Source organism: Stegastes partitus, unplaced genomic scaffold (genome assembly GCF_000690725.1).
Source record: "Stegastes partitus isolate 25-593 unplaced genomic scaffold, Stegastes_partitus-1.0.2 Scaffold393, whole genome shotgun sequence".
In the NCBI taxonomy this organism is placed as follows: domain Eukaryota; kingdom Metazoa; phylum Chordata; class Actinopteri; family Pomacentridae; genus Stegastes; species Stegastes partitus.
This window is the reverse complement of record NW_007578124.1, coordinates 1-27,980: the sequence shown is the minus strand read 5'-3', so window position 1 is coordinate 27,980 and position 27,980 is coordinate 1. Positions and strand designations below refer to the sequence as shown.

The window sequence follows — 27,980 nt, the reverse complement described above, 5'->3', positions numbered from 1 at the left end:
TTTTATGTCTTTTTATGCCGTGGATGTAAACTTCTGAGTTCAACTGTATGTGGCAACAAAGAGCTGCTTAGATTATTCAGATTACTCTGTTCAAACAACCTTATGACTGATGACGTGAAGATCCTATTGGAGAGAAAACCAAAGCAGCACAGGCTCTGCTCAGTAGAAACCCTCATCAGGTTGGTGCAGTAGGAGAGTGAGGAGGGACGTTATAAAGTTTCCTGACCCAAAGGTGTGTTGCTCCAGCTTTTAAGTGTGAAGCTAATTGTCGAGGCTTTTCTTAGTCTTCGAGACACATTTACTGTAAAGGTCTTTCTCAGAGAGCTTCTGCACTTAAACAGAAGTTGTCTCCTTAAACAAGTCGCTGCTGTCTAATGTGTGAGCATCGCATGACCTTTGGGCAGCTTTAGTCGCCGCGGCGGTGGACGATGTCAGCGCTGTGTTGTACCAGACGGCAGTGCCTCATTAGCTGTGATAAAAGAAGGGACGCCGTAACCCGCCCTTTCATGTGTGACTTTCGTTTTTTACTCAAACATAAATCTTTAAAACAGTCTACACACATGGTAATTCACATCAGGGCCTCGGTTCAAGGCTTCATCAGGCAGTCGTGAATGATTAAACTGTAGAGGAATGGGCGAACGTTAGAGCCTGGCAAAGAAAACAGGGTCGCTTCTTGTTTTTGTACTGAATAATGTCTACATTAGGTCCTCAGTCACCAATCTGGAGCTTCAAATTCCCAGTTTATAGATGTGTTTGGAAGAGAGAAGGAATTTGGATTCTGAGTGACGGAGCCAAGTAGGAAAACATTTAACTTTCCCTTTTTTTAGGATCATGATTGTTGACATGTGTTCTGTGTTTTGTTGTGTCATTAGTTAAATCTTTTATTGTCTGTGTGGAGAAAACGTGTTGAATCTCAAGAAATGTCGAGGGTTTGCCAGAGAGCTTTACAGATAATGTGAGCGTCTGACATCCGACTCTGTTTAGTGTTCGCCAGTGCCGTTAAATTATATCGTTTCTGAAGCAGCTATTAAAAGAGCCACATAAAGAGTGTAGGGGTTGATACAGTATGATCTAATTGCCTTTTTAGTGCTGCATGTAGCAGCCAATCATAAATTGGTTCTAAACACAGCCATAATGACCTATTTTCTCTTAGCAGGAGGGAGGCTCATATAGCGAGCTGGGCCAGCACCAAAACACGGCGCTTAACGACGTTAGTCAGGAGTAAATCACACGTACGCACCGCTGCAGCCTCGTTTAGTGTCAGGTCAGTCGAGTGAGGAGACGGCAGCATCTCATCACTCTGAGGCTGCGGAAAATATGTCAGCTAGGCTGCAGCTTCACACATTAGTCCACTTGATCTGCTAATAACGCTCTCTAGACCAGAGGAATGGACTCTGTCTGGTGGTGAGGAACCATGATGGCTCCTGTCTTGGCTACTTAATCCTGAGGCCACGCTGAGCTTGGCTGGCTGCCTGTTGTGCTCCCCACAGGTTCAGAGCAAACGGCCTCAACGTCACAATCGTAGCAGGACACGAGCTTCAGTCAACACTCACGTCCACCCTTCCATGCATTTGTTCTGGTTTAAACTGGGCAGAGATGACCTGGTTCTGGTCCAGGTGGTAAATGAGACGGCTAAAGGTGCGTTCAGGCAGTGAGCGGTTCTGTATTTTGAATTAATCGCCACAACTCCAAGCTGCCTCCCAACCAACCGGCCTGCACACAACACCACCCAGATAAAGGCAGCATCCACAACACGTTTCCATCATTTCTTATTCAGGCACTCACTTCCTAAAGGTCCTATCATATAAGATGTGGTCTAAATTCAGCTTAAACGCTCACCAGCAGCCATCTGACCAGCTGATGACACCAGCTTGGATCAGGATGCTGAAGGTTTTGTTGATGGATCACCTACAGTGACGATAAGAGGGGTTTTGTGGAGGGGTTTTGCATCAGCGCTGTGCAGAGGTAGATCCCAGTTCTCGAGAATAATCATCGAAACATGCAGTCTATTCCTAAAATATCAGCACGTCTGCGGAGCGGTAATGGGTTCAAACCCCACACGGACCGCAAAGCCTATTTTGGGACTGTGTGCGCTTCAGTTTTAGATTTCAGTCATTTTACTGTCACACTGACTCCATCAGCTCTGAAAGGCAACACCGGGAGGTTTGGGTTTGAATCCCACTGGGAGAGCGGACCGGAGTGTGTGTTTTAGCTGTCAGTCTGCAGTGTGTGTGTGTGTGTGTGTGTTTGTGTAACGGACTATATAGTCTGTGGTCGCACAAAGACTCTCATTAGCATTGGTGCTGGTGTAAAACGAGGAGAGCAGCCTGCCAGTCACTGCTAACAGACACATGCACACCAAGACACAGTTTGCAATCAGGACTTTGGATTTGTGAGCTTTAGGCGCGCGCACACACACACACACACACACACACACACACACACACACAGTGCCATGGTTTTCATTTGCTATGGATATAGATGTTTGAGGCCAAATTATGATGGAACACTGCTGCTCAATCGTTTAGTGGTCTCTCACACACACACATTCCTCTCCTCTCTCTGCGCTGTTATTTTTATCCTTTTCCTTGTTCCTTTGCTGTTTCCAACGGCTGCTGGCTTCTTGAACATGTTTAATGCATTTACCTCCTATTTTTCCACCGTGTCCCAGTTTGCGGCCCAGTGTTGTGTCGAACAGCGCAGAGATGTGCACACCGACAGCCAACAGACGCCCCGTAAGCTCCTGCTCTCCTGTGATTTGTGTTTCTTGCAGGGAAAGATTAAACAAAAGCTTCAGAGCCGGAGTGAATTCGGTGAAGCTGAACCTTCGCTCGTCGGTGAGTCAGAGTTTTGGCTTTTGCTGCCATCTGGTGGCACATTGCTGTTTAACACACAGACAAAACAGCTCTCTGGTTTCTCTTGTGTCTCAGTTATTGTTCAGCCCTTCATCAGCTGGTAGAACTCATCCTGAGACATATTTATGAATGAAAAAGGCCCTGGACAGACCTGCAGTATCTGCTGTGGGCTCATACGTGGCAGCAGTCTGAGAAAAACAGCAACTTCTGATTCTAGATATTCAACAACTGTCTTTTTGTTTGATCGTTTTATTCCTGTTGGACTTTATGGTGGAACTGTTTCAGGTCTCAGATCTACGTAATGCCTTTTTGTTCAACATTTAGATAAATAGATGTATTTTCACTAATAAATAAATAAATATGGCAATAAAATAAATCGTTAAATAAATAAACAAGGCAATAAATATATGAATAAATGTACTTTAAAAAAAAAAAAAAATAGACATTTTTAATTTCCGGGAACATTTATTTCATAATGCCACTTTCATGTATTTGAGACTTATTCTGTAGGCCTCTTATATCAAAGGATGTGTATTTATTTTAGGGCAATAAATACCCATTTATGTATTTGTATGTGTATGAATAAAACAACATTTCACACAAATGTTTTGTAGAGCTGAGAGAGCTGAGAGGAGCTCTACAAACCAAGCTGCAGCTCTTCCCCTCTTCGTCTGCAGCCTCGTCCCCCCGACCGGTGAAGGAAGTGAAGAGCAGCTACAGGTCAGAGGGTTTTATTATCCATGAGTAATAAATAAACAGCAGCCTCACTCTTATTTGTGTCTTCTTATTCCATCTCTCTAAATGTACACATGTCTGTGGGTGAATGAATGTGTTCAGTGCATTTTTCTTCATTTTGTCGTCCTGATAGAAGAAACCTTCTGATTCTTCTCCCCCAGACTGTCAGCAGGACAAGGCGCTGAAGCTCCGCCAGCTTCAGTCTGGAGACAACATCATCTTCCTCCTCTGTGCCCTCCTCGGCCCCGACCGCCAGCTGGACCTGCTCTCACCAAGACCTCCACATCCAGGACTCATTCCCAGCACAGAATCACATCAGCCTCCGATAAGTCAAGTAAAGCACCTGCCTGCGTCAGGACTGATCCTTCTGAGTGCACAGACAGCCTCCTCCACGCTGACATCGACCACAGTTCCTCTCCAGAGCGAGGCAGTGCTGGTCTCCACCACAGGACCCACACTTCTAGTTTTCAAACACCCTCCAGTAAAACCCCTCCTTCATCACATCGCAGCCTCCACAGCCCGAGCACTGAGAGCAGTGAGTCACCACAGAGGGAGAGAAAAAGCAGCTCTGCTCGGAGGTCAGGAAGTATCAGTGTCACCCCCTCACCTGCTCCTGGCCTTAGCCGAGTCAGCGATGCAGGAAGTCTGAGCAGCAGGAGCGACCACTCGGCGTCAACAGGCAGCTGCAGGAGGCGAAGTGGACCGCAGAGTGGTCGCTGTGGAGGCGGCTCAGGACCAGCGTCAGCACAGGTAGACAATGACAGAGGAGTAAAAACATCTGGGGGCTCTGAAGCTGGGAGTCCTGCACGACACAGCAGAAGGAAAAGCAGCAGTGGGATGGATAACGATAAAAACGGCCTCCTTAGGAAGCAGAGCCCAAGTAGCCTCCGTTTGACGGATAGCTCCTCACGTGGTCCAGAGGGCAGGGACAGAACGGGACGAGCTGCATGCACTCAGTTTACCTCCCCTAAGAAACCACACGAGGGCACCACGAGTCAGCCCAAAAGGGTCCAAGACGCTCAGATGGAGGTTCAGTTCCTCAGCAGGTTTCATCAGCCAACCCCTCCTGCAGGAGTCAGCCACGGACAAGACATGGGGGTTTACAGCACTGGGAGAACACAGAAGGTCTGTGACAGGGAAGTGTTTTAGGAGAAAGAACTGTTGGATGTTTCTGGAAGTCACTAATATGTGAAGGAACATGATAGGCTGACAGCCGCATGAACGGTTTCATACAGTGTGAAATAAAATGAGCTGCAGATGAAGAGAGCGACTGGAGTGCTTGTAATTCTGCAGCGTCTTTTCCTTTTTATTTATTTTTTTATTTATTTTTGCTTGAATTCAGACAGCAGATGTTCTGTAGTTTAACAGATTTAACTACACAACGGTTTAAACATTTGAGGATTATTCATTTGAATTTGCTTTCAGTACAAAAAAACGCACTGTGAATGTGTTTGTGAGGGCGTTTCTTAGTGTTCTGTGTGTGGTTTTGTTTGACCAGTCAGGTAAATAACAGAACATGATCAGCACATTAACCCACGGTGACAAAAATTAGCTCTTGCCGTGTACAGAACGGTTAAAACAGCTCAAATTAATCTTATACGCCAGTAAAATGCTGCTTACACGTCATTGCACGGCCAACAATAACATCGTGTCCACTATCATTTATAATAGCGTCACTCTAGTGAAGGCTGGTTTGTAGTCGTACGTACTTTCATGTTTACCTCTTCCTGACTATACTTGAGTCATGTTTTTGATTCAGGGCTTTGCATGTGAAGGCGCTAACAGCTAACAGCTAACAGCTAATCGATGCAGTCTCAGTATTTACTTGTGCAGCTGCTTTAATCAAACATTCATAACAAGCAAATGCACCAAATGTGTCTACATGACCAAAACAATGCTCCAGTTACCAAACCTGACATTAAGACACAGACGACACTGTAGTGGTGGAGGCTGTTTCATACGTCCAGTGTCCTGTAGTGATATAAAGAAAATGAACTTTATTGTAGCCTCATGATAGCATCGAGTCACTCTGATGCATTAATAACATGTTGGTCATTGTGTGGTGGCTGCAGTTGGGTTTTTGTTTTGTTTATGAGTTAGAAGCTATTTCACACCTTAAAAAGGATCCGATTGGATAGAATCTGATGCACGGAGCAGGTTTACAACAACAAAGTCAGGTTGTGGTCAGCAGAGATGAGAGGCTGAATGTTGGCAGCATCTCTGAAGTAAAGTTGAGCAGAGGTCCAGATTTAGGTAAAGTGCAGCCCGATCACAATGACAGCGGCTTTGTGGCTTCATCCTTTTAGCTATAAATGTGGTTGTCATTACTGAACAGGACGCCCAGTGAAACTATTCATCACTAAACATCTGAAGGTGATTGGCTCAGTTTCATTGTCCGTAGTTTAGTGTTCACAGAGACGCGCCTGTAACTCCAGGAAGTGTTGATCCCATACAGATCTGTGATTATTGTACTGAAGGATCAATCTGTGTTGTCTGATTTGTCTCCTGCTTCCTGTGCGGGTGAAGCTCAGTGCTCTGTGATCTGTGTGACGGACAGACTCACGTACACGAGGCTGCAGTTCAAATCAAATCACACCTTATTTATACAGCACTTCTTATACCAAACAGCAACACAAAGAGCATTTAAAAACATTGCAAACTAAACTGAACCTATCCCAGCTGACCTGGGACTAAAGGCGGGCTACACCTGGACAGATGACCAGTCCAGCTCGGGGCTAACACTCAGACACAACCATGCATGTTCACACTGTTTAGAACCAACATGCAATGATCAGAGAACAACGTGACCACAGGCTCTCCTCTGACCAGTGACCATAAAAGACCACCTTGAAGTGCGATTTAACTGAAACGACACAAAGCCACAGATGAGGAGGGAGAGACAAGAACAGGCCTGCTGGGCGCTGGTTCCTCAGTGAGGGCTTTAGCTCAGCACAACATAACCCACAAACCACCATGTGTCGTCTAAGGAGGACTGCATGGGACGACCAGGAGTCTGCTCATGTTGCTCTGGATGGAGTCTGACAACATGACCCTGTCCTCCAGAACACTCACAAACTTCAGACAGATTGGGACGCGTTCCACAGACTGCATCAGCAACCTGTATGTGCTGAATGTCTGTTTTAAAGAACAGAGGTTTACTGTTTTTATCTTTACTGTGGTTATAATTATACATAAAAAGTGGGAAAGTTAGTATAAATACTTTAAATGATGGGATGATAATAAAATGCCTTGTGTGACTGAACAGCCAATCATCGCCGCGTATCGTGCTACGTCACGCGTAGAGGACCGGGAGCGATTCACGATCACTGTCAAATTAAAAGTCCGTACATTTAAAAACCACGTGACATCTGCTCTTTGTCTCCCTGCGGCTCATTTCATAACAACAGTGATTACTTCCTCTATAGATAAACAGTCTGGTTTCAGGTCTACACGCCTCCTTCCCGACTGAACGTGAAGGCACCTGCGCCGCTCTGCCTTTATTTCGAAGGTTGCCGCCGGAAGTGCTTGTGCCGTAAAAAGCTTCCGCTTGACGCGCCGCCTTTGTGTTGACGCCGCACATTTGAGTGGACCGAAGACGGAGCAGGTGAGTGTTGTTCTGCCCTACAGGGTAAAGTTCTAGCTACTGTTCGGTCCGTGTTCGGTCCCGGTGAACCTACCGAACCACAGCAGGTGTGTTTACTGGTTCTCTACCTGTGGACGGTGGTCGTCAGCTGGCTGCTCCAATCACTGTGACTTTACGGTTCTCAGCTGTTTGAAGTGAAGAAACCTCTGATTGAACACAGGCTTGGAAACAACAACAACCACCACACACCGCAGTAACGTTAAAAATATGTATTTAAAGCTGGGTTTTTTTTTTTACTTCCTGCTTGTGTCTCTGAGGAGCTGCAGCCTGTGCACGTGCAGCCTGCCTTACCTGCTCAACCTGCTGAACACCTTCAGCTGCTGCTCAGTCAGGTCTCAGGTGTTCTGACAGGTGCAGACACTGAAACTCACAGAGACAAGTGAATCCCGGTGGAGCTGCAGGTCAGCAGCGTGATGGTGCAGCTGCCGGTACTGGTCACCCTGATTACTGCTGCTGTCGTCACATTTACTCACTGGGAGCTGTTTGTTTGTTTGTTTGTTTGTTTGTTTGTTTTTCTGCAGCTCCAAAAAAAGCAGCACAACACTGGCGACAAGTACAGAAAGCTCTTTTTAATTTATTTTAATTACATTTTTTGCAGAATAGCAGAGTAGGAATGGCATAAATCATAAAGAGAAGTTGATTTAGTTTATTTATTTGAATATTTTATAGGACACAAAAATAACAACAACAACAAAAAGTGCTGGAAAGAAATCACTGAATTATGACATTTCCATACACTGTAGTGGATTCTCTATTAGAGAAAAAAAGTTTTACTTCTTCCAAAGATTGTTTTGTTTTCTTTCTCAATTCTTATTTGTTGTTTTTTTTTTTTAAGGATTATGAAGCCGAATAATAAAGTGAACGGGAGAGACGAAACCTTTCCACCTGTTTTTCATTTTCTTCTTTATGAAGCCCAACATAAATGAGATTTCTGCGTCCAATTTGCATTTTGTTTTTGTTCATTTCATTAAACTTACACTTCAATATATTTTGGGGCTTTTTTGCCTTTATTCAGAGCAGCAGAGATAAACAGGAACAGAGGGAGAAGAACAGGGAGAGGCCTGCAGCAAAGGGTCGTGACCTGTTCATGGGTCGTGACCTGTTCATGGGTCGTGACCTGTTCATGGGTCGTGACCTGTTCATGGGTCACACACTCAGCTCGGTGAGCTGTAGGGTGTCCAAGAGGTTCTTTTAATTTCTTTTTCTCTCTTTTTGATTAAACTCCAGGTCTGTGGCACACATGAGCCGCTGTCTGGCTTCATGAGCTCTGCTTGTTGGGATCAGCTGATTGTTGGTCTTGGACTCAGACCCTTCCATAACATCCTGCTGTGTTTGTCCGTCCTTCCCCACAGAGATGTGGTGGCTGCTGTGGGTGCTCGCCGCCCTGCTGGCGCTCTTCTGCTGCCTGGACGTGTGGTACTTCCTGCGGGCCGCCGTGGTGATCCTGCGGGCCTGGTTTCAGCCTCCGATCTGGGACATCACGGCAGAGCAGACCATGACGGGCCGGGTCACCCCCCGTGACATCGACATGTGCCACATGAACAATGCTCGCTACCTCCGGGAGTGTGACTTTGCCCGCTTCTCTCTCTACACCCGTAACGGCGTGTTCAAGGCCCTGCGAGCCCTCGGGGCGTCGGCGGTCGTCGGCGCCACCACCATCCGGTACCGCAGGGCTCTGTGCATCGGGGAGGGCTACGAGCTGCGGAGTCGCATCGTCACTTGGGACGACAAAGCTTTTTTCCTGGAGCAGAGATTCGTGTCGACAAAAGACGGGCTGGTGTGCGCCGTCATGTACTGCAAGCAGAGCGTCGTGCGCAGCAGTCCGGACAGGATCATGCAGCACCTGTGCAAAAGGAAGGTGAGGAAGGAGGACGTTCTGACACAAATGTAGGCTGTTCATTGGTTAAATAAATGCTGTGACAACTGACACTGAGCTTGTGGTTGCAGGTGGAGTGCCCTGAGTTTCCAGAGGACCTCCAGCACTGGGTCAACTTCATCTCCGCCAGCAGCCAGGCCCTCAGAGCCGAGAGCGGCCTGGACGAGAAGAACAAATGAGACACCGCTTGGGCAGCTATCAGGACTGGCTCTTTGTAAGCAGACAGTTCACCAGCTCTGGATGCAACGTCTTCAGAGAGACATTGAACTTCTCATCACACTTGTGCCTCTACTTTACCTTGACCTCAGTATCTACAGACGTAAAACACTGGAACAGCCGTTCACTGCACTGATTTGAGAGCTGAGTCATCATTCAGGAATGGAAAAGAAATGTGATTGTACCATTTTTGATCTATGGCTGCAATAAAAACTAATTCAGGAGTTTAGTTTGGACTTCTTACTGTAACCCTCTGTGGAGTTCTGAAAACAATATAAACAGCAAAATCAATGCAAGTGGTTAGAAATGAGAAAAACAAGATGCATTAACCAAGAATCAGGTTTTTAACAGATTAAGAGTCCATACAAGCATGTCTGGGAGGAAGTACTTTAGTAAAAGCACTAGAAATACTCAGTTACAAGTAAAAGTCAAGACTTCACACCGTTGTCCAAGTAACACTGAAGTATTAACAGCAAAGTGTGTTGTACATTATCATGTTATTTATTATCAAAAACAGCTGTTTGGTGAATGTAGCAAAGGCAAACATACAATACTTCCTGTTGAAAGAGTGGATGAAGCAGAAATATGAATGGAAAATAACTTGGTGATGTAAAAACACGTCACACTTTTAATGGACGTTGTAGTTTCTAAAGTGAACAAAAAACACTCATGATGCTAACAGCAGAGCACCGGGGTATAGGCTAAGATTTATAATAATTAAATGTATTATAATTTATTTTAATCATAGTTTGTTTGCTGCCAGATTTGCCACAAATAAGACACCTGTTGATAGCAGCAGGTGATTAGACTGAAGTTAACTGCTGCAGTTTAATGTTCTTTTTGTGGAGCAACAAGATCAAACTGAAGCTAAATGCTGCAGTTTGAAGATCTAGTGAATGTTAAAACTAACTGAAGCTACGTCCTGCAGGTCAATGTTCTGATGCTGTTTCTAAAGCAACGGGTCACTGTTGTATTAATAGATATGTATGCCTTTATCATACATATCTGTGGTTGTATTACTGAGTACTAACTGCAGGTTATGGTTGCAGACTGTCTACATTATGGTTCACATAAAATACCTCCACCACGCTAATTTTAAAAAGCTGTTGGTTTCAACACAGTAAAAAAAAGCCAACACATCTGATTGTCAATGACACATAAAAGAATAGAATCTTCTTTATTAGTCCCACAAGGGGAACTTTGCAACGTTACAGCAGCAAAGTGATGTAAGAAAAGTAAAACAACAGCTATAAATGAAAGAGGCGAGGTAGATACACGTAGAAATAAGAAATATCCAGATATGCAAACACTTCTTTATTTAAATTGCTTTAGGTTATTGGATCCTGAAGAAACACTCTCTCATCTTGCCTGTACTACTGTGTCTGTACAGCAACATGACAATAAACTGGATTTTATGTGAAAAACAGAAGAACACAAGAAGACAGGTTTGTGTTTCTATGATAACAATCAAAACAGTTACAGAGCTTATTGTTCCTTAAATCAGGAAAGATTTCAGGGCTACTAAAAAAAATACAATCCATCCATGTAGTTTTGAGAAACCAGTGTTTGTGAATTTAACATTTTACACGTAATATAAAGATGGAAAACTTCAGTTCTGCTGAGTGACGATACACCGGCTCAAAAAGAAAACTGAAATCAGGTAATTTAAGTTAATGAGGTTAATGGGATGTGATTACATATAATAGAATAGAATTAAAAACATTTTATTCTATTACTTGTAATTACGTCAGACCGTGAATATGAAAACAGACTAACGTAACCATGCCGACAGGCCAACCAATGAGGCTCCGTGTCGTCACACACCCGGAAGTCATGTTCATTCATTCTACCGGTTTCCTCAAGTTGCATCGCATCTCATGGTAGCGCTTTCTGCGGGACGCACAGTGAGTAGTTCAGCCGCAAACAGGCGCCTCCGTCGGCTTCAGGGTCGCTGCTTTAATCCCGACACCGAAAAACCAAAGAGCGGCGGCTGTGTGCGTGAGAGCGCGCTCGTTCTCCTGCCGAGGACACCAGCTGCTGGCGGCTAGCCGCTAAGCTAACAGATTTGGCTGTCACAGCAGGTTCATTTGAGCAGAGCAGCTTCCCAGTCCGCTCAAGGTTGAAGCGGCTGGAGGTGGCAGTGCGCTGCTTCCGCGTTTCTACCCAGAATGTCGCGTCCGCCTGTCAGAGAGCCGTGACCCCTCGTTTTCCTGCACATCTGCATTGTCATTGATGAGGTCAAAGATGTGTTTAGTTTGTTATGGAGGCTGCTCATGAGTGTAGAAGACACTGCTGTTAGCTTTAGCCCATTTTATGTGTGATTTCCCTTTTCAGAACAGCAGTCAGCCTTTTTTTTTTTTAAATTGTAAATTACTACCTTCACTTAGAAGCAGCATTTCAGTGACTTGGTGTTTGATGATGGATGTTTTTGTCTTTAAATGTTGGTTCCTGACAGCCATGTGTGTTGTGTTGCTCCTCCAGAGAGATGTTGCTGCTGGTGCTGGGTGCCCTCCTCCTGCTCTTCTGCAGCCTGGACGTGTGGTACTTCCTACGGGGGGCCCAGGTGTTTGTCCAGTCCTGGTTCCAGCCCAGAATATGGGACATTCTAGCTGAGCAGAGCATCGACGGCATGGTCCTTCCACACGATTTGGACTACTTGGGCCACATGAATAACTCTCGCTACCTGAGGGAGTGTGACTTTGCTCGCTTTCACCATTACATGAGAAACGGCTTGTTCATGGCCTCGCGCAAACTGGGGGCCAGGATGGTGGTAGGGGCCTCCACCATCCGGTACCGGCGCTCCCTGGCCTTCCGCGAGGCTTTTGAGATTCGGACCAAAGTAGTAAGCTGGGACGAGAAGGCCTTTTACCTGGAGCAGCGCTTTGTGTCCAAGAAAGATGGCTTTGTGTCTGCAGTCATGCTCTGTAGGCAGAACGTGGTGCACTGCAGCCCGGAGAGGATTATTGAGTTTGTCTGCAAAAGGAAGGTGAGTGAAGTGTTGGTAGCTAATAGTTACTATCTGTACTGATCCATCTGCTGATAGTTGTCTTGTTTCGTCGTTCTGTTTAGTCTCGTAAATGTCAGAAAAACACCCAGTGATGCCCGTAACAAGCTGATGATGTGAAACAGTTTGTTTTCCCACATTACCGACACAAACATGAGGATTAAGGCAAAGAAAATGCAGATCTGAGAAGCTGAGAGGCTGTAAAACAAAAAAATAAGTCTTATAGAAGGAGAAAAGTGATGCTGCTGGCATCCCTCAAACCGCTCATAGAAGCAAATAGAATAGAAATACTTCATTCATCCCTGAGCAGAAAGAGTAAAGTTACCGCCACCATGAATACAGATAAATAAGTCAAAATAAACAATAAGAAAACATATAAATGCACAATACATGTAATACACACTCTAAGGAAAACCGTCCTCTGATAAACTCTGAGGATGTCGTAGCCTGTAGATAAAACATGTACAAATGTGAAAGTCTATAAATTAAGAGCAGTTAATAACGATTTAAAGAAGGATTACAACCAACGACTGGCAGAAGATTTCCAGGTCCAGTCGCTGAAGGGAGGGTTGAAAAGTGAAACGTCACACAAACGCCAGCTTGGGTCGTCTTCAGGGTTTCCCAAAGACGAAGCAGACGTTCGCTGGTTAGGGTTCGGTGGGTAGCACCGTGGCCTCACAGCTAGAAGGTCGCCGGTTGGCGTCCCGGTGAGGACACCCGGGATCTTCCTGCGTGGAGTCTCCATGTTCTCCCCGTGCAGCGTGGGTTCTCTCCGGGTTCTCCGGCTTCCTCCCACAGTCCAGAAACATGCTGAGGTTAATTGGTGATTGTAAATTGTCCGTAGGTGTGAATGTGAGTGTGCTTGGTTGTCTGTCTCTAAGTGTAGCCCTGTGATAGACTGGTTACCTGTCCAGGTGAACCTGCCTTCACCCTGAGTCAGCTGGGATAGACTCCGCCCCCCTAGTGAGGATTAAGGTGTAGAGATGATGGATGGATGTTCATTGGTTTGCTTTGTAACGCCCACTGCAGTAAAAACCTTTCATATTTTAAACCTACCTTGAGTTCCTGGACGAGGATGTTTGTGTCATTTTCTTGGTTTTAATTCTTCAAACCTCCTCGATGACTTTTTGCGATTAATCAATTAATCATGTTGTCTCTGAAACAGCAGGTTCATGAAGTCCAACAGGATGTCCGTCAGAACCCCCAAATATTCTATAAATGATCACAGGAGAGTCTGAGCAGCTTGAACCTGACACTGTGTTGAGTTTTTCTTAAGCTGTTGCCGTAAAGTCTCACGCGACTCATTGTTTAACACTCTGGTTTTACTCTCTGCTGTGTTCGGGTGCAGATCGAGTGCCCCGAGTTTCCTGAGGACCTCAAACACTGGATCAGCTTCATTTCAGCCAGCAGCCAGGCCCTGAGAGCAGAGAGCGGACTGGAGGAGAAGAACAAGTGAAGCCGCACCGTGACGCCACGTATCATGAGTGTAGACGCATATCATGGCATTGCACGTACATATACAGCACACACACACACACACACACACACACGACTACAGTACGACATAGTAGAGAGTTTTAGTTGACTTTGAAGATTCCACTTACCTCCGTTTTGGGTGAACCCCACCTGTCGTGTACTTCAGTATGATGTTAAACTTAGAACAGCTGAATATGAAAACTTGAACTGTTACGTGTCCTATGATTTAAAATGCACCGTATGCATTGGGATCATGATGAAGGTTTTTCTTTTAAAAAGAAAGTGAAACAGGAACAAAGCTTTATTCTCGCTGCTTATTTAGTAGTTGACTGTGAGTAGACGGCATCTTCGTTCTCATTTAGCAATATCTCCTACCTTCAGATACGCATGTAGAGCAAAAGTTAATCTTCCACTGACATCGATGCATGTTTTGAAACAACCATGATATTTTTGTGCCTGTTTCTTGTAGTTTACAGTGACAGAGAGTTCTAACTTTTCACAAAAAAGATGTATACTTGAACCAACAATTGTTTAAATCTTTTGATTGCACAAGTTAACAAACTGCATTCCTGTCACCAATCTGAGAGGGAATATGTCATTTTAAGGGGGTCCACTGAGCAGTGCTTTAAATCTAAAACACATGCGTTTGAGTTGCGGGCTCCTCTTGATTGTAATTGCATGTGACTTTCAGAGAAAGTGCTTGAATTTGATCGATGAGCTAACGCGAGGTTGCTGGCGATTTTTCAAACCCGCAACGCACAATAAAATCTGAATGTTTTGTTCTTATCGAGCCAGCCATTTGAAATCAGAGCTTCTGTTTGTGACCAAAGTAATGTATTATTTCTGTACGGGAGGAATGGCGTTTCTACAAATGTACGTCTGATCTGTTTATGTTGTCGATGCACTGACCACAGAATCCTGTTCACTCCACTGGTGTATGAAGATATAAATAGTCTGTTTGTTTTCCACTTATCGTTTGCATTTCATTCTAATGCATTCATGTACCAGATTTAATTTATTGTGTTTGTTAATTATTTAAATGCATTTTAAATTAAAAATGCACTGGGAACTGTGCTCGGGTGTTCTGGTTCTTCTCAGGTGTGTGGATGTTCTGCGGTCGTCTGTTCTCCTCAAACAGCCGTTGGGTGACAGTAAACAGTTCAACAGTTTCTGGGTTGAAGATTTTTTACAATTTGGAGCTGGTCAAACTGGATTTCTGTGTCTTTAGATGAAGTTAAGATGAAAAACATGGAGTGCTGAGTGAGTTTCTTGGTGGAAAGTAGCCAACTACAGGTATGTAGGCTGATTTTGAGGTTTTATGTAGATAATTCCACCATCGTGCAGAAGGAAGTAGTTTTTATGGCACAACATACATGTTTATTATTATCTTTACATATTACATTTCTACATTAAAGACATTAGTTGAGAACTTAACTCGAAAACGTTCATCATGTCTTCTTAGTGATAATATAATGTTCAGGTTCTCTACATGTCTGAATAGAGAACCTGAACATTATATGAGTTGAGAACTTGTTATACTCACTGTTCCAAACTAAACAAAAGTTTATAATTAATCAATTGTAAGTAAGATCACAAAATGTGTGACCTTTCTTTTAATTGCTATCACAAAATCGCATTTAATGATCATGTCTGTTAAGGAATATTAATTACTTGATTAGTTGAATAATTTTGAGAAGCTAAAACCAAAAATAAAGGTCTGTAATTCTACATTAAAAAAAACTATTACAATTAAAATTAATATATGCATTTTTTTAGTCAGAAGTTTCGATAAACACTCCAGTTTAAAAAAAAATGAATTGCACGCAAAATCAGAAAAATGTGACTCTGTTTTTAATTAGTTTTACAAAATCGCATTTAATGATCACGAGTGATTAATTTATTTATTTTGAGATGCTAGAACCAATAAAGGTTTGTAATTCTACAACTAAAATAAACAAGATAACTATTAAAATCCATACATGCACATTTTATGGTATTTTAATTCATTTTAAATGTGTCAGAGTTTGAATAAACACTCCAGTTTAAAAAACAAACCGTTTCCGGTTGTTATGTGTTATTCTCGTTCAGGGTTTAAATGTCCTCTCTTCCGGTGACGTCACACACGCCCCGCCCCCCGCCCTTTCTTCCTGTAAACAAAGCAGCAGCTGAGCTCGGTTCTGACACTTTCGTGACTTTTCGCCACATTTTCGAGCTCGTCGCTGCTTTTGGACGATGGCTCAGGCCGGAGTGGTCCTGGACCGGGACCAGTTCAACTGCTCCATCTGCCTGGACGTGCTGCGGGACCCGGTGACCATCCCGTGCGGACACAGCTACTGCTCGGTCTGCATCCAGAACTACTGGGACCAGGACGACTTCCTCGGCGTGTTCGTGTGTCCGCAGTGCCGCCAGAGCTTCAGCCCGAGGCCGCTGCTGGCCCGGAACACCATGCTGGCCGACGTGGTGGAGCGCTTCAAGAAGACGGGGCTCCAGGACGCGGCGGCGGCGGCCGGCCCGAGCTTCGCCGAGGCCGACGACGTGGAGTGCGACGTGTGCACCGGCCGGAAGAGCCGCGCGGTCCGGTCGTGCCTGGTGTGTCTGGCCTCCTACTGCGACCTCCACGTCCGGCCGCACTACGAGTCCGCCGCCTTCAAGAAGCACAAGCTGGTGGCGGCGTCCAAGCGGCTGCAGGACAACATCTGCCCGCGGCACGACAAGCTGCTGGAGGTCTACTGCCGCACCGACGCCCGCTGCATCTGCTACCTGTGTCTGGCGGACGAGCACAAGGGCCACGACACGGTGCTGGCCGAGGAGGAGATCCAGCAGAAGCAGGTGAAGCTCGGAGCGGTTCCGTCCTGCGGCTCAGAGGCACTGGTGGTGTCGTGGTGCTGCAGGACGAACCTCAGAGTCAGAAACAGAACCTGGTGACTTCACCAGAACTTAGTAAAGACTGAGAAGTCTGATGTAAAGACAGAAGAACAGCCTCAAGTCCAAGAGGGTTTATTTACCATCTGTGCTCAAACAGTCTGGGATTCTGTCTGGGAGTCCAGTGAGAAAAAACCCACCTGGTCAACACAGGAGAGCAATAAAACTAGAATAATAAAAGATAAAATACAAAAAAATCCAATAAATAAACCTGAATGCTGCACAAGGAACTACTAGTGTTTTATAGGATGAAATGATTATTAATAGTAAATGTGATGATAAGATGTACTAGACAAACAGTGGCCTTATATTTACATGATATAATCATACTGCAGGTTTACTTACTTTACTACAAAGCACCAGAAAGCTCAGCTACTGCTCAAGATGTTCTCTGTAAATAATTAACTGACTTAAATATCAGAGTTTTGCTGCCATTTGCATCTACAGTCCAGGCACATGGAGATTCTCTGTGTGTTCAGTTTAGTTTTATTTATATAACTCACAGCACAGGTCATGTGAAGGTGCAGACGTCACAGGGAACCGAAAGGAAAAAACATCATCAAACCTCCAACAGAGCTGCTTTCAAAATGTGCAGAAATACTCAGTTACAGGTAAAAGTTTAGCATCACAGTCAGGAGTTTATCTGCTCGTTTTAGATCCAGAGAAAACACTGAAGTCGCTCTTCTGTCTGTTTGTCCAAAAACAAGAAGAACTCGTTTTCTAGAATCTAAAGCTGAGTTAAAGGGTCGTGTGTTGATTCGGTCCAACGTTCAACATCAGCGATCTAATCTGGTCTGGATGCTGTTTGTGTTGGACCGACCTTCGCCCTGATTCACTCTCAGAGAAACCAGATCTCACTCAGACGGTCTCCAGAGGACTCTGAGGAACAGGGCGGCGCTCCAAACGTTTCTGCTTTATTTTCACAATTATGTTTAAGGTTTCAAAGTTAGAAGTTTGTGTTTAAACCTCTGAGTTAATCCACTCAGACGGCTCCGTCCGATGGAATAAAACCAGAGGAGTCCGCTTTCTCTAATGTTTACACAGTTGGACTAAAACTTTTACAGTCTGTGGGGATTCCAGGATTATCTAGAAATCTATTACAGACTTTCACAAACGAATAAAAAGGGACCAAACATCTAAACCGGGGCTTCAAACATATTTTATTACTGCAGTTTTTAATCCAAATCTTGATGAAGTTGTGTGTTCACAAAGGTGTGATTTTATAAAGTTTCTGTGTCAGTCTCGTTCAGGTTGGACACGAACCTGAGTGCAGGGTTTGGTTTGAATAGAGATGAGAGGCTGTGATTGAGCAGCAGGACGACGGGACTCAAACTGACTTTAGGATGCTTCCAGGAGACAGTTGAGATGAAGTAAAAGTGGAGAATATATTCAGGCTTTGACAAATGCTTTAAATGATGCACAAATGTTTTCAAAAGTCTCATCCAGTCCAGATTTGACAGGTTCACGTGTAATGAGTTCATCTGATGTGGAGCTGATTGTGGGTTTTGGACATTTGATGGACTTTTTGGCTTTTTGTTTTTTTTGGAGAGAGACGTCTGGTAGCGAACTGACAGGAAACAAGAGGTAGAAGGAAGGTCCACGGTGCCTCATGGATGTAAAACTGGGTTTAAACCAGTCAAACATGGAAAGTCTGAGTGGATTTATAAAGGTGTGGATGGAAAAAAATCACAGTCAGAAGCTCTCTGTATTCATCAAGTCAAGGTTTTTCATTCGTGACCTCTTCCAATGTGGTGTGGGTAGAAAAAAAAACATTTACCTCAGTTATGACCTCCATAAACAACGACATACAGCTGAACACATGTATCAGACCTCCATCCAGTGTCAGGTTCACGCCACAGCTGCCCTAAATTAATAATCTCTTATGTGTCTGTAAAGGTTCATACACCAGCATGTAGCAGATCTTTACCCATAATGATGTTTTAATGCTAAAATATAGTTATTATTGTTATCCAGGAACTGTCAAATTTACTGTTCTACAAAAAAAAAGAGAGAAAACAGTAAAGCACATTGTTGTTTTTGGATTCAGATGTCAGATTCTAGTTATTTACCTGCATTCCTGAACAGAAACATTAGTTTTAGTGGCTGAAATTGAATTTAAATTCCTCATTGCTTTTCAAACATGGAGAGCTGAGTGTCGTTAAAGCGCTGCAGGCTGAACACGTCAGACAGCTGCTCTAGTAAACGTGTTGAACACTGTACATGTGGCATCAATAACAGAAACCTCGACCATCAGGAGACGCTTCAATTTCTCGTCTTCCCAACGTTTGTCTTCAGAAGCAGCTCGGCGACGTGAAGCAGAGCTCCCAGCTGAGGATCCAGCAGCGAGAGAAGGAGGCGCAGGAGCTGAGACAAGCCATCTTCTGTCTCGTGGTAAGTGCAGCGTTTCACCGCTACGAAGCCTCCTCTCACTCCACAGCTCAGGATCTGTCCTCACAGTGATGTTCTCCTGAAGCAGCAGCTTTCTGACTCTGTGTCTCCCTCCAGCGTTCAGCTCGGACAGCGGCTGAGGAGAGCGACCTCGTCTTCACTGAGCTCATCCGGCTGATAGAGCTGAAGCGCTTCGAGGTGAGAGAGCTGATCAAAGCCCAGGAGAAGACGGCCATCGGCGAGGCTGAGCAGCTGCTGGAGAAGATCCAGAAGGAGATCGCCGAGCTGAAGAAGAACGAGGCCGAACTGGACAAGCTGTCCCACACCGAGGACCCCGTGCATTTCCTCCAGGTCAGGCGGGTTTGTGGTTGTCCTCACCTCCCAGTCGCACAGGGTCCAACGTCTTGTTCTCTGTCTGTGTTCAGAGCTGCCAGTCTCTCCAAGCTCCCGCCGTGCTGTCGGCTTCCCCTCCGGTCAGCGCCGAGCCCGGCCTCACCTTCAGCCCGGTGGTGACGGCCGTGTCGGACTTCAAGGAGCTGCTGCAGGAGGTCTGTCAGGGAGGGTTCGTCAGCATTTATGAAAAAGGTACGTGGAAGGTTCTGGTTCTGGTTTCTATGTGACGTAAACCAGGAGGCCCTCTGTTCATCACTCTGCTTTCTGTGCAGTGAGAGACGTGGTGATCGTGAGTCCTCAGAGTCCAGCGGTGCAGCTTCAGGCTCAGTCTGGAGACGCCGGGTCGGCCGGACCACCGGCCGGACCGCCGGACCCACCGACGTGTCAGTTTGTTCCAGGTAGGTCACATGATTAAACTACTGCTGGGACATTTACAAAAAGTTATTAAAAAGTTATTAAAAAAAAAAAAAAAAAGATGAATCGCACCTTCCTCAGTTCCCTCATTTCTGGCCCACCTGTAACACTGATGCTCAGGCTCCAGCCACTAGAGGGCGCTAATGCACCTGGAGCTGGTTCACCAGCAGTGAAGAAGATGCACAAAAACATCTTTTTTGTTTTTTAAACTTCAGAAAGAGACAAAAAGTCTTAAAGTGTTGAATATAATCACTATAGTTACACTCTGAGACAGATGAAGAATGCAGATAAATACAGATGAACAATAAATATTTTTCTACATTTCTGTCACTGAAAATCTTTGCTTCATGAGTCAGATATTGTTATTTGATACAAAAATGCAATTAATTGATTACAAAGCCTCTAATTAGTTCAATTTTTTAAAAATCGCGTCCCACCATGAATATAAACACCGCTAGCTTCTGGTGTTAGCATATATAGCTTTAGTGATGTAATAGTTTACAGGTGAAAATCCCAAAGCCTGACTTTAAATATCCTGGTTTGACTGTAAAAGCATCTTAAACAACAACTAAAGGTTCATTTCACTGTGTTTTAAACTGACAGGGCTCCTTATTTTCAGAGGTTTTCTTCCCGAGCTGCAGGATTTCTGTTGGTTATTTAACGCTTGTTGTCATGAATCATTCATCTCTCGTTATGTTTAAATTAACAAATAACTAATTATCTGTGAACTGTATGTATGAAGTATAGAATGGTGAAAATGTCAGAGGGGACGTTCTAATATACTAATATAATATAATATACTAAAACAAAGATAATCCAGAAGGTTAATGTAATTAAATGATAACTGGCTGAAACAATCTGTCGCCATGACAACAGCTGCAGGTTAACGTCAGCTGACTGACTGACGGATGGATTAATTAACTCATTATGGCAGCTCTTCGTTACAGCGTTATGTCAGTGTGTTTAAATGTAAAACACACGTCATGGTGATAAATGCGGCAGAAAAACAGAAACAAAACAGCTCAATAAAACGTGACCGAGCTGATTCACGCAGCTCCTCAGATCTCAGTTCATAAGTCGAGTTTTTATTGCTGCAAACTTAGAAGCTCCTGTTTTAATTAAGTTTAAGCATCGGTGTAATGAAACCGCACACGAGCAGCCCTGATGTTTGTTTCAGGTTTTAAACAGTAGGAATGACTTTCCTGACTAGCGTTTTACACAAAGAATCCAGACAGCAAAGACAAATAAATCTACAAATAAAGCATAAATAAAAACATGTTTCCTTAAACTTTAAAGCATTTTGAGAGAAGATTTAAAAGAAGATAGCAGATAATAGCAGATGATCCTGATCAGTCTGCAGATCTCAGTGAAATGTAGAAATCTGTTCAGGAACAAGGAAATCTAAGGTCCTAAAGGTCTTTGCATGGCTGTTTTTTTCTTTAATGGAGCACAGACGGTCATTTTAGTTGTTTTTCTGTGTTAAATAAAGACATTTTAAGTCATTGTTGTTGTAGACAAGCTGGAAGAGGTTCTGTGGTGATGCTTTACCTGTTTTATCCAGTGGGAAAGTAAAGCGGGTGTTAAATTAATAAAACATTGTGATGTAATGCAGATGTTCCTTTGGTAGCAGCAGTTTAACTGGTTCCTGTGATCTCTGGTCTTATTCTTTGTGCATTTTATTCCACTTCCTCATGTGGTTTGTGTCCTTCTTGTCTGATAACGAGACCTTCTCTCTCGCCACGTGCAGCAGAAGCACTGCAGTAACTCTTCTTGTTCTCTCGGTAGTCAGCCCTCCACTGGGTCTGGACCAGAACCCTGTGAGCCCCCTCAACCCGTTCCTCACGCCAGGACCTGCTGTGCCCACGTTTGCCTTCTCGCCGTTCGGTAAGTGGAGCCGTCGTTTCAGGACGTTTAGCATAAACAGGACCTTTAGTTTTAGCAAAATTATACCACAAGTGTTCTCGTTGTAACGAAGAGAAAACGTATTTTCTGCAGCAGTGGGAGAAGAACGGAGATGTTCTGCCTTAAACAAAAGCAGGAAGGTGTTATCCTAAACATCACCGGGCTGCAGCTGTTTCCTTTCCTGTGTAATCCTTTTAAATGTTGATGTTTCTCTGACTGAACCAGCTCAATAAGCTGCTACTGTCCTGCACTGCAGCACTGGACATGGTTGGGTTTTATATTTAATTTATTTATACAGTATTTTTGATCCTTTTTTAAAATCTACGGCACTAATACAAAGTACATCCTGGACAAATAGAGAAACTAGCATTAAAAATATTCTCCTCTATGTTACGATTAGATTGAAATTAGATTTTTTTTTGTGTAAAAGGACGAAGCTTCGATAGATTTAATTTGATGCCAACATGTTGGGAAACGTTACAATCAAGTGATTTAAATGTCTCGTGTTCAGAGTTTACTCGTTGTTTTGGCTGATTTTTGACAGTTTCTACGCTTTCAGGCCGTTCAGTCGCACTAAAATAAGCCTCATGTTGTTAAATGTTGACATGAAGACAACATTGAAGCAGCTTGTATTAAACCAATATCGATCCGTCTACACTTACAGGAACCTTCTGGGGCCCTAACGCTCTGTTTTGGCCATTTTCAAGGGCCAATAACTAAAAATCTGGCCTCTGCTGTAACCATTCGATCATCTTTATCTGCAGGAAACACTGTAAATGGCTCCTCGGGTTTACTGAGGGTGAAACTACAAACGTTCCCAGATGTGAAAACTTATAAAAAATGTTAGAAATCAGCCAAAACATTTTGCAGAACTTAGTTTTGAGTCCCAAATAACAGACAAGTGACCAGAATGTGGGACAGTGCAGCAGCATCTCTGGCGACACGGATCGACCCAGATGTGAGGCGTCCTTGAACACGTCCGCCTCGTCCTCGTGTTTCTGGACACTAATAACTCCTCTTTGTGTTCGCTCAGGCTCCAAGCTCTCCTCAGGATCCAGACAGAGGCACCTCCAGCGACGCGCTCACCCCAGGAGGAAGTAGGCCTCCGGCGGACGTCTAACTCCACACTTCATCCCGGCTGAATGAGCGGCGTGTGCTCACCAATCCACGCCGTCGCTCAGGAGCCGGACCTTCAGAATCATCCATCTGCTACGACTTGAACCTGGTGTTCCAGAAAACGCTAGCAAAGTGAAGACCACACTGACGACGCATTTACTTTAAGTATTAGGCAGCAACAAGCAGGACTCACTCAGTTCTGTGGTATCAGCCTGTCAAGGTTTAGTTTGAGTTTTTATGGACGTTTGCTTTTTTAAGTATTTTTCATTTTTAACCAAAACTCAGTCAACAATCATTTTGCTTTGAACACCAACTGTAATCTGTGAAACGCTGACATTAAAGAGCAGAAAGACTTTCTCACGGCTGCTGCTCGTTCTCACGTTTCAGGTGCATTCTTCAGTGCAAAAGGCTGACGTCATGCACCAAGCTGGTGGTTCCCAACATGGGGGGCAGGACCCTCATGGGGGTCCCAAGATAACTGTAAAAAATAAATATAAAAAAGCCTACATTTATCAAATAAATGTGTATCAGAGCTGTCAAAATTAAAAGTGTATACTTCTTCCCTCTCATTGTTTTTCTTTTTTGCTCTTTTTAAAATTATTTTCTTTACTTTTTTTTTTTTTTCCTCTTTCATTTGTTTGAAATAAATTCCATTCATTCATTCATTCATTCAAAAGAAAATTAATGTAAAGAGATGAATCTGTGGAATTAAAACATGAATTTAACACATTAATGCACAAACAACAGCAGTTATTACTCATGATTAATATTAATGATTCAAACTGGGCTCATGAAAACGAACTTCTGTTGTCTTGGGCCTCAAAAAGTTTGAGAACCACTGGACTCAACTGTTCAGGGCTTCTGTGTAAAAATGTAATCTGATTACATTCAAAGGTCAGAACATGAAGCGACCTGCTGTTCACTCAGTGGGAGGAGCTCTCTGCTCAGCCTGTGATTGGACGCTCCAGAGTGACACCTGAGAAGCTGCTCACCTGTGTGACGTCCCTCTCTGTGGCTCATACTCTGAGCTCTGAGCAGGAAATGGCAGCCGCGACCATCTCTGTGGAGCAGGACCAGTTCTGCTGCCCGGTGTGCCTGGAGGTTCTGCGGGACCCGGTGACCATCCCCTGCGGACACAGCTACTGCCTGCAGTGCATCGAGGACTACTGGAACCGGCCCAAGCAGAAGGGCCAGTACACCTGCCCTCAGTGCCGGCAGGTGTTCAACCCCAGACCCCTGCTGAGCAGGAACACGGTTCTGGGCGAAGTGGTGGAGAAGTTCCAGCGCAGCGGAGCTCAGGCTGCGGCCGGAGCGGAGGAGGGCAGGTGCAGCGTGTGCACCGGCAGGAGGAGCAGAGCCGTCAAGTCCTGCCTGGTCTGCTCCGAGTCCTACTGCTCGGCCCACCTCAGGACCCACGAAGAGCGCTTCCACGCGAAGGCCCACAAGCTGATCCCGGCCTCGGAGCATCTGTGTCCGCTGCACGACAAGCTGCTGCGGCTGTACTGCCACAGCGACCAGCAGAGCGTCTGCTCCCAGTGCGTGAGAGAGAAGCACCGGGGCCACGACACCGGGTCGGCGCTGGACGGGAGGGCGGCCCAGCAGGTGGTCTGATCGGTCCTCTGGTCTCAGATGTGTTTATGAGTGGAGTGATGGCAGCTTGATGCTTTCTAGGGATCCCTGGAGAGCTCATGTGCAGTTTGACTCCAGCAGTCAGTGATTTACTGGAACAAGTGTTTGATCGGAAAGAGGAACCAGAACCGAGTCAGTGAGTGAAGCTGGACCCTCCCCAGCTCTGTAGTGCGTGTGTGATGGTTCCCAGTTGGTCCTGTAGACTCCAGGAACTTCATCTGTCATGCCAGCTCACAGGCACATGTTTGAGTTACCAAACTACAGGTTATTTGAAAAAAAAGCCTAAAAAATAATAATAAGTTCAGTAAAACAAGAGCAAATCTCAGTAAGAACACAGCAATAGAAGTGTAGTAAGAGAAAATAAATATATATAAACGTTAGAGCAGAAATTCAGCAGCAGTTGTGTTCAGCACTGAACGTTTGTGCAGCAGCAGGTTGATGTAATGCAGCACACTGTTGGTTACAATATGTGTATAAAGTGTTTAATAGTCAGTCTGTGGTGGACGTTTATTATCATGTGTGCAGCGTAATAACAGCAGTTTAACACGTTTGTACGCTCCCATATACACAATAAAGAATATCAATATATGAAGAAAAGAACCAAAACATATAGAAATAGATTAAAAAACAAAGAGACAGAAACTAAGGTGCATCTTGTCTATTTACATGTAGCAGCAGATATACGTTCACAGTGCACACAACACTGGATCTGGGTTTGATTTTTTTATTTGTACTATAAAGGAACAGACATTTTGGGAAAACACTTGTTAGGTTTCTGTTACACGAGAACATCGTCATCACGCTCCAGTCTGTGGATAACAACACGCCAGTAAAGCTGCAGTCAGTTAGCTTAGCTTAGCACAAAGCGTCCTGAGTGACCTGTGAACACAAACACAGACAAAAAGCGAACCAGGCTCACCTGAGAACAGACCTGCAGCGTCTGCCGGTTGCCAGGCAACTCCTCTTGTCGTTTCCAGCCTTTGTGCAAACCAGCTGCTGACTCCAGTGTTTAAATATCTCATGTACCAGTGCTGACAAATTGTATGAAAACAAAGACACACAAACAAATGAAGCTTATTAGCATCCTCTGTTTGTGCTTCAGGTGTTCAGACAACTACCAAAGACTTCAGAAAACTTCCAAACGCGATGATTCTCAGGCAGGTCTGGAGTCTTATGGAGCATCTGCTTTAAATTTCTAGAACTTTAGTCACAGTGGACATCAGAGATAATGACGTCCACGGGTAGTGTGAGCTGTGCTGTATGGAAACACATCTGTCTGATGTCTGAGTTCAGGTCTTCCTGAGTTCTGCCTCCCTTAAAGGAGTGTCGATGCAAACTGTGACAGGCAAAGCTGGAGCATGCAAAGTGTTCTGGGAGATTCATGGTGCTTCGGGAAAGTCCTGTCACATCACGGCAGCAGTTAACAAACCAACAAGAGATAGTGAACAGGAAAAATAAATCACTTCTCTGTGGCGACCACGAGCCTGTAGAAGAGTCGCTGCATGTTTCACCGACTCACAGGAATCCTGCACAAAGCGACAGACAAAGAACAGCCACGAATGTCAGATTTGATCTAAACCTGCAGCATCGTGCACTGCTACACAAAGCAGGCAGAGAAAGACAGGAGGTCAAACCCGAGTCGTGTTGGGAGTCCGAGGGCCTGAAGAGTGCCGTCATGGCTGCTGTTCTTCTGTTGAGAAGATAATCATCTGTCACTGTTGTGGCTACAGACTTTATTAAGATCCCTGTTAGCTGCAGCTCAGCCACAGATGTTCCTCCTGGAGTCCAACATAGAAGAAAACAGAAAACATTATCAAAACAAAACAAAAGCCAAGTGAGCTTTACACGCATAGTGAGATTATTACTGATCAGTTCACATTTAATCACGTGACTGTTTCAGTTTCTGGTGCCTCATATTTCTGCCCAGATGTTTCTACACATCCTCTGCTGCTGTGAGACTTCTGCAGCTTCAACTGACGCTTTGTATAATTCAGTTTCCAACCGTCTGAATGTGATCAGTCTCTGGAGAAGCTTCATTAAACATCAGGGTGAGCCGTCCTGTCTGAGGGCTCTGACCTGTGACTGGACACATAATGGACCCTGGGTTTGTCTGCTGGATGTCATTTAGAGCTGCTGTGACGGCTTCAGAGGGTAAAATATTGAACACAGGGAGGGTAAGTGTGCCTTGGTCCTGCAGCGTTATCTGCTTCTCAGATGTTTCTGCGGCTCACAGACCAAAGGCCTCCCAGAGTAACGCAGCCCTTTGATTGTAGAATCAAAACTTTCCTTCCTGAAAGGCGAGCGTGGAAGAAGAAGCGCTGAGCGCCGTGAGGGACCGCTCCATGTGATACTCATCTCTTGTATTCTCTCAGAAAAAACTCCAAGAAGCCTCTTTGAAGTCTGCGCAGAGACTGAAGGACGCGGAGAAGGAGCTGAGATACGTCATCAGATACATCAAGGTGAGTGCGTTTCCTCTGTAGGCGCTGCTAATGCGTTGTTGACACTCAGCGTGGAGTCCAGAACCACGACTCCTGGAGACCAAACTGTGGAAGCTTTCTCCTCCACAGCACTCCACCGAGGCGGCAGTGGAGGAGAGCGAGAGGATCTTCTCCAGGCTGATCCGGTCCATCGAGAAGCAGAGCAGCGAGGTGAAGGAGGTGATCAAAGTCCAGCAGAGGGCGGCTGTCAGTCAGGCTGAGGAGGTGCTGGAGAAGGTTCAGAGGGAGCTGGTGGAGCTCAGGAGGACCGAGGCTGAGCTGGAGAAGCTCTCCCACACCGATGACCACGTCCACTTCCTGCAGGTACGGAGCTAAACCCATCCAACTTAGAAATATTATTCTGTTAAAGGCTTTTTCACCGCTTGCTGCAGACAGTTTCCAGGCTGGAGGAGTCAGGACCAGGAGGCAGGATGTAGAACTGGTCTGACCTTTCAGGCTCTCCGCTGTCTCTGGGCCTGTATTTACTGAATGTTCAGGATTAAGGATGCACCTTAAAGTGGTGATTAATGAATCCCTGCTTGTTTATGGTGGTTCTACATCTGTACAACGTCAGCATTCCCTGATCACCTCCTGGTGTGAGAAATCCAGCTTCAGAGCTTTTAGAAAAGCCTCCCAGGTGGAGTTACTACGAACACTGTTTACACATGACAGAGTGCTGATGATGGTAAATCTGACCTTAATGTGGCTTCAGTCACAAGTACAGCTCCTAACAAACTCATTAGACCTCCACCCAGTGTCAGGTTCACGCCACAGCTGCCCTACATGAATCATCTCTTATGTCTCTGTAATGGTTCATACACCAGCATGTAGAAGATCTTTAACCTAAATGATGCTTTTAATGCTAAAGTATTATGATTGTTATCCATGATGTTTCTATAGTAAAGCTCATTATTAGGGTCCGAGCACCCAAAAG

General features: G+C 44.8%; 5 protein-coding genes across 6 annotated transcripts in view; all 5 read left to right on the top strand.

Annotated features, from left to right (window-relative positions):
• ccdc24 (coiled-coil domain containing 24) overlaps positions 1-4,739 on the top strand; it is a 24,233-nt gene extending 19,494 nt beyond the window's left edge. Inside the window, exons 5-8 of the mRNA XM_008285280.1 lie at positions 1,491-1,521; positions 2,774-2,837; positions 3,470-3,575; positions 3,752-4,739. Of these exons, the coding sequence (XP_008283502.1) occupies positions 1,491-1,521; positions 2,774-2,837; positions 3,470-3,575; positions 3,752-4,739 (1,189 nt within the window). The remainder of the gene's footprint in view (positions 1-1,490; positions 1,522-2,773; positions 2,838-3,469; positions 3,576-3,751) is intronic.
• Positions 4,740-7,134: 2,395 nt separating this feature from the next.
• LOC103359747 (protein THEM6-like) lies at positions 7,135-9,554 on the top strand. The gene is made up of 3 exons (XM_008285256.1): positions 7,135-7,194; positions 8,586-9,091; positions 9,181-9,554. The coding sequence occupies exons 2-3, from the start codon at positions 8,588-8,590 to the stop codon at positions 9,286-9,288; spliced, it is 612 nt and encodes a 203-aa protein (XP_008283478.1). The 5' UTR covers positions 7,135-7,194; positions 8,586-8,587; the 3' UTR covers positions 9,289-9,554.
• A 1,610-nt stretch (positions 9,555-11,164) lies between these two features.
• Positions 11,165-14,879, top strand: LOC103359745 (protein THEM6-like). The gene is made up of 3 exons (XM_008285255.1): positions 11,165-11,229; positions 11,807-12,311; positions 13,678-14,879. Exons 2-3 carry the CDS (start codon positions 11,811-11,813, stop codon positions 13,783-13,785), a joined length of 609 nt encoding a protein of 202 aa, XP_008283477.1. The 5' UTR covers positions 11,165-11,229; positions 11,807-11,810; the 3' UTR covers positions 13,786-14,879.
• A 1,158-nt stretch (positions 14,880-16,037) lies between these two features.
• ftr67 (finTRIM family, member 67) lies at positions 16,038-23,295 on the top strand. Of its 2 annotated transcripts, none has more exons than XR_520325.1 (7): positions 16,038-16,634; positions 19,023-19,118; positions 19,233-19,466; positions 19,541-19,700; positions 19,781-19,906; positions 21,712-21,806; positions 22,858-23,295. XR_520325.1 is itself a non-coding variant. In XM_008285254.1 (7 exons), the coding sequence occupies exons 1-7, from the start codon at positions 16,038-16,040 to the stop codon at positions 22,923-22,925; spliced, it is 1,380 nt and encodes a 459-aa protein (XP_008283476.1). In that variant the 3' UTR covers positions 22,926-23,295. The 2 variants fall into 2 exon arrangements, 1 of the variants encoding a protein (XP_008283476.1); XM_008285254.1 differs by having other exon boundaries at positions 21,708-21,806.
• Positions 23,296-23,981: 686 nt separating this feature from the next.
• Positions 23,982-27,370, top strand: LOC103359764 (tripartite motif-containing protein 47-like; the record flags this gene model as incomplete). Its single annotated transcript, XM_008285279.1, has 3 exons — positions 23,982-24,542; positions 26,942-27,028; positions 27,137-27,370. Coding segments are annotated over exons 1-3 (882 nt in total), but the record flags the coding sequence as incomplete, so codon positions are not given.
• Between the last annotated feature and the right edge of the window lie 610 nt (positions 27,371-27,980).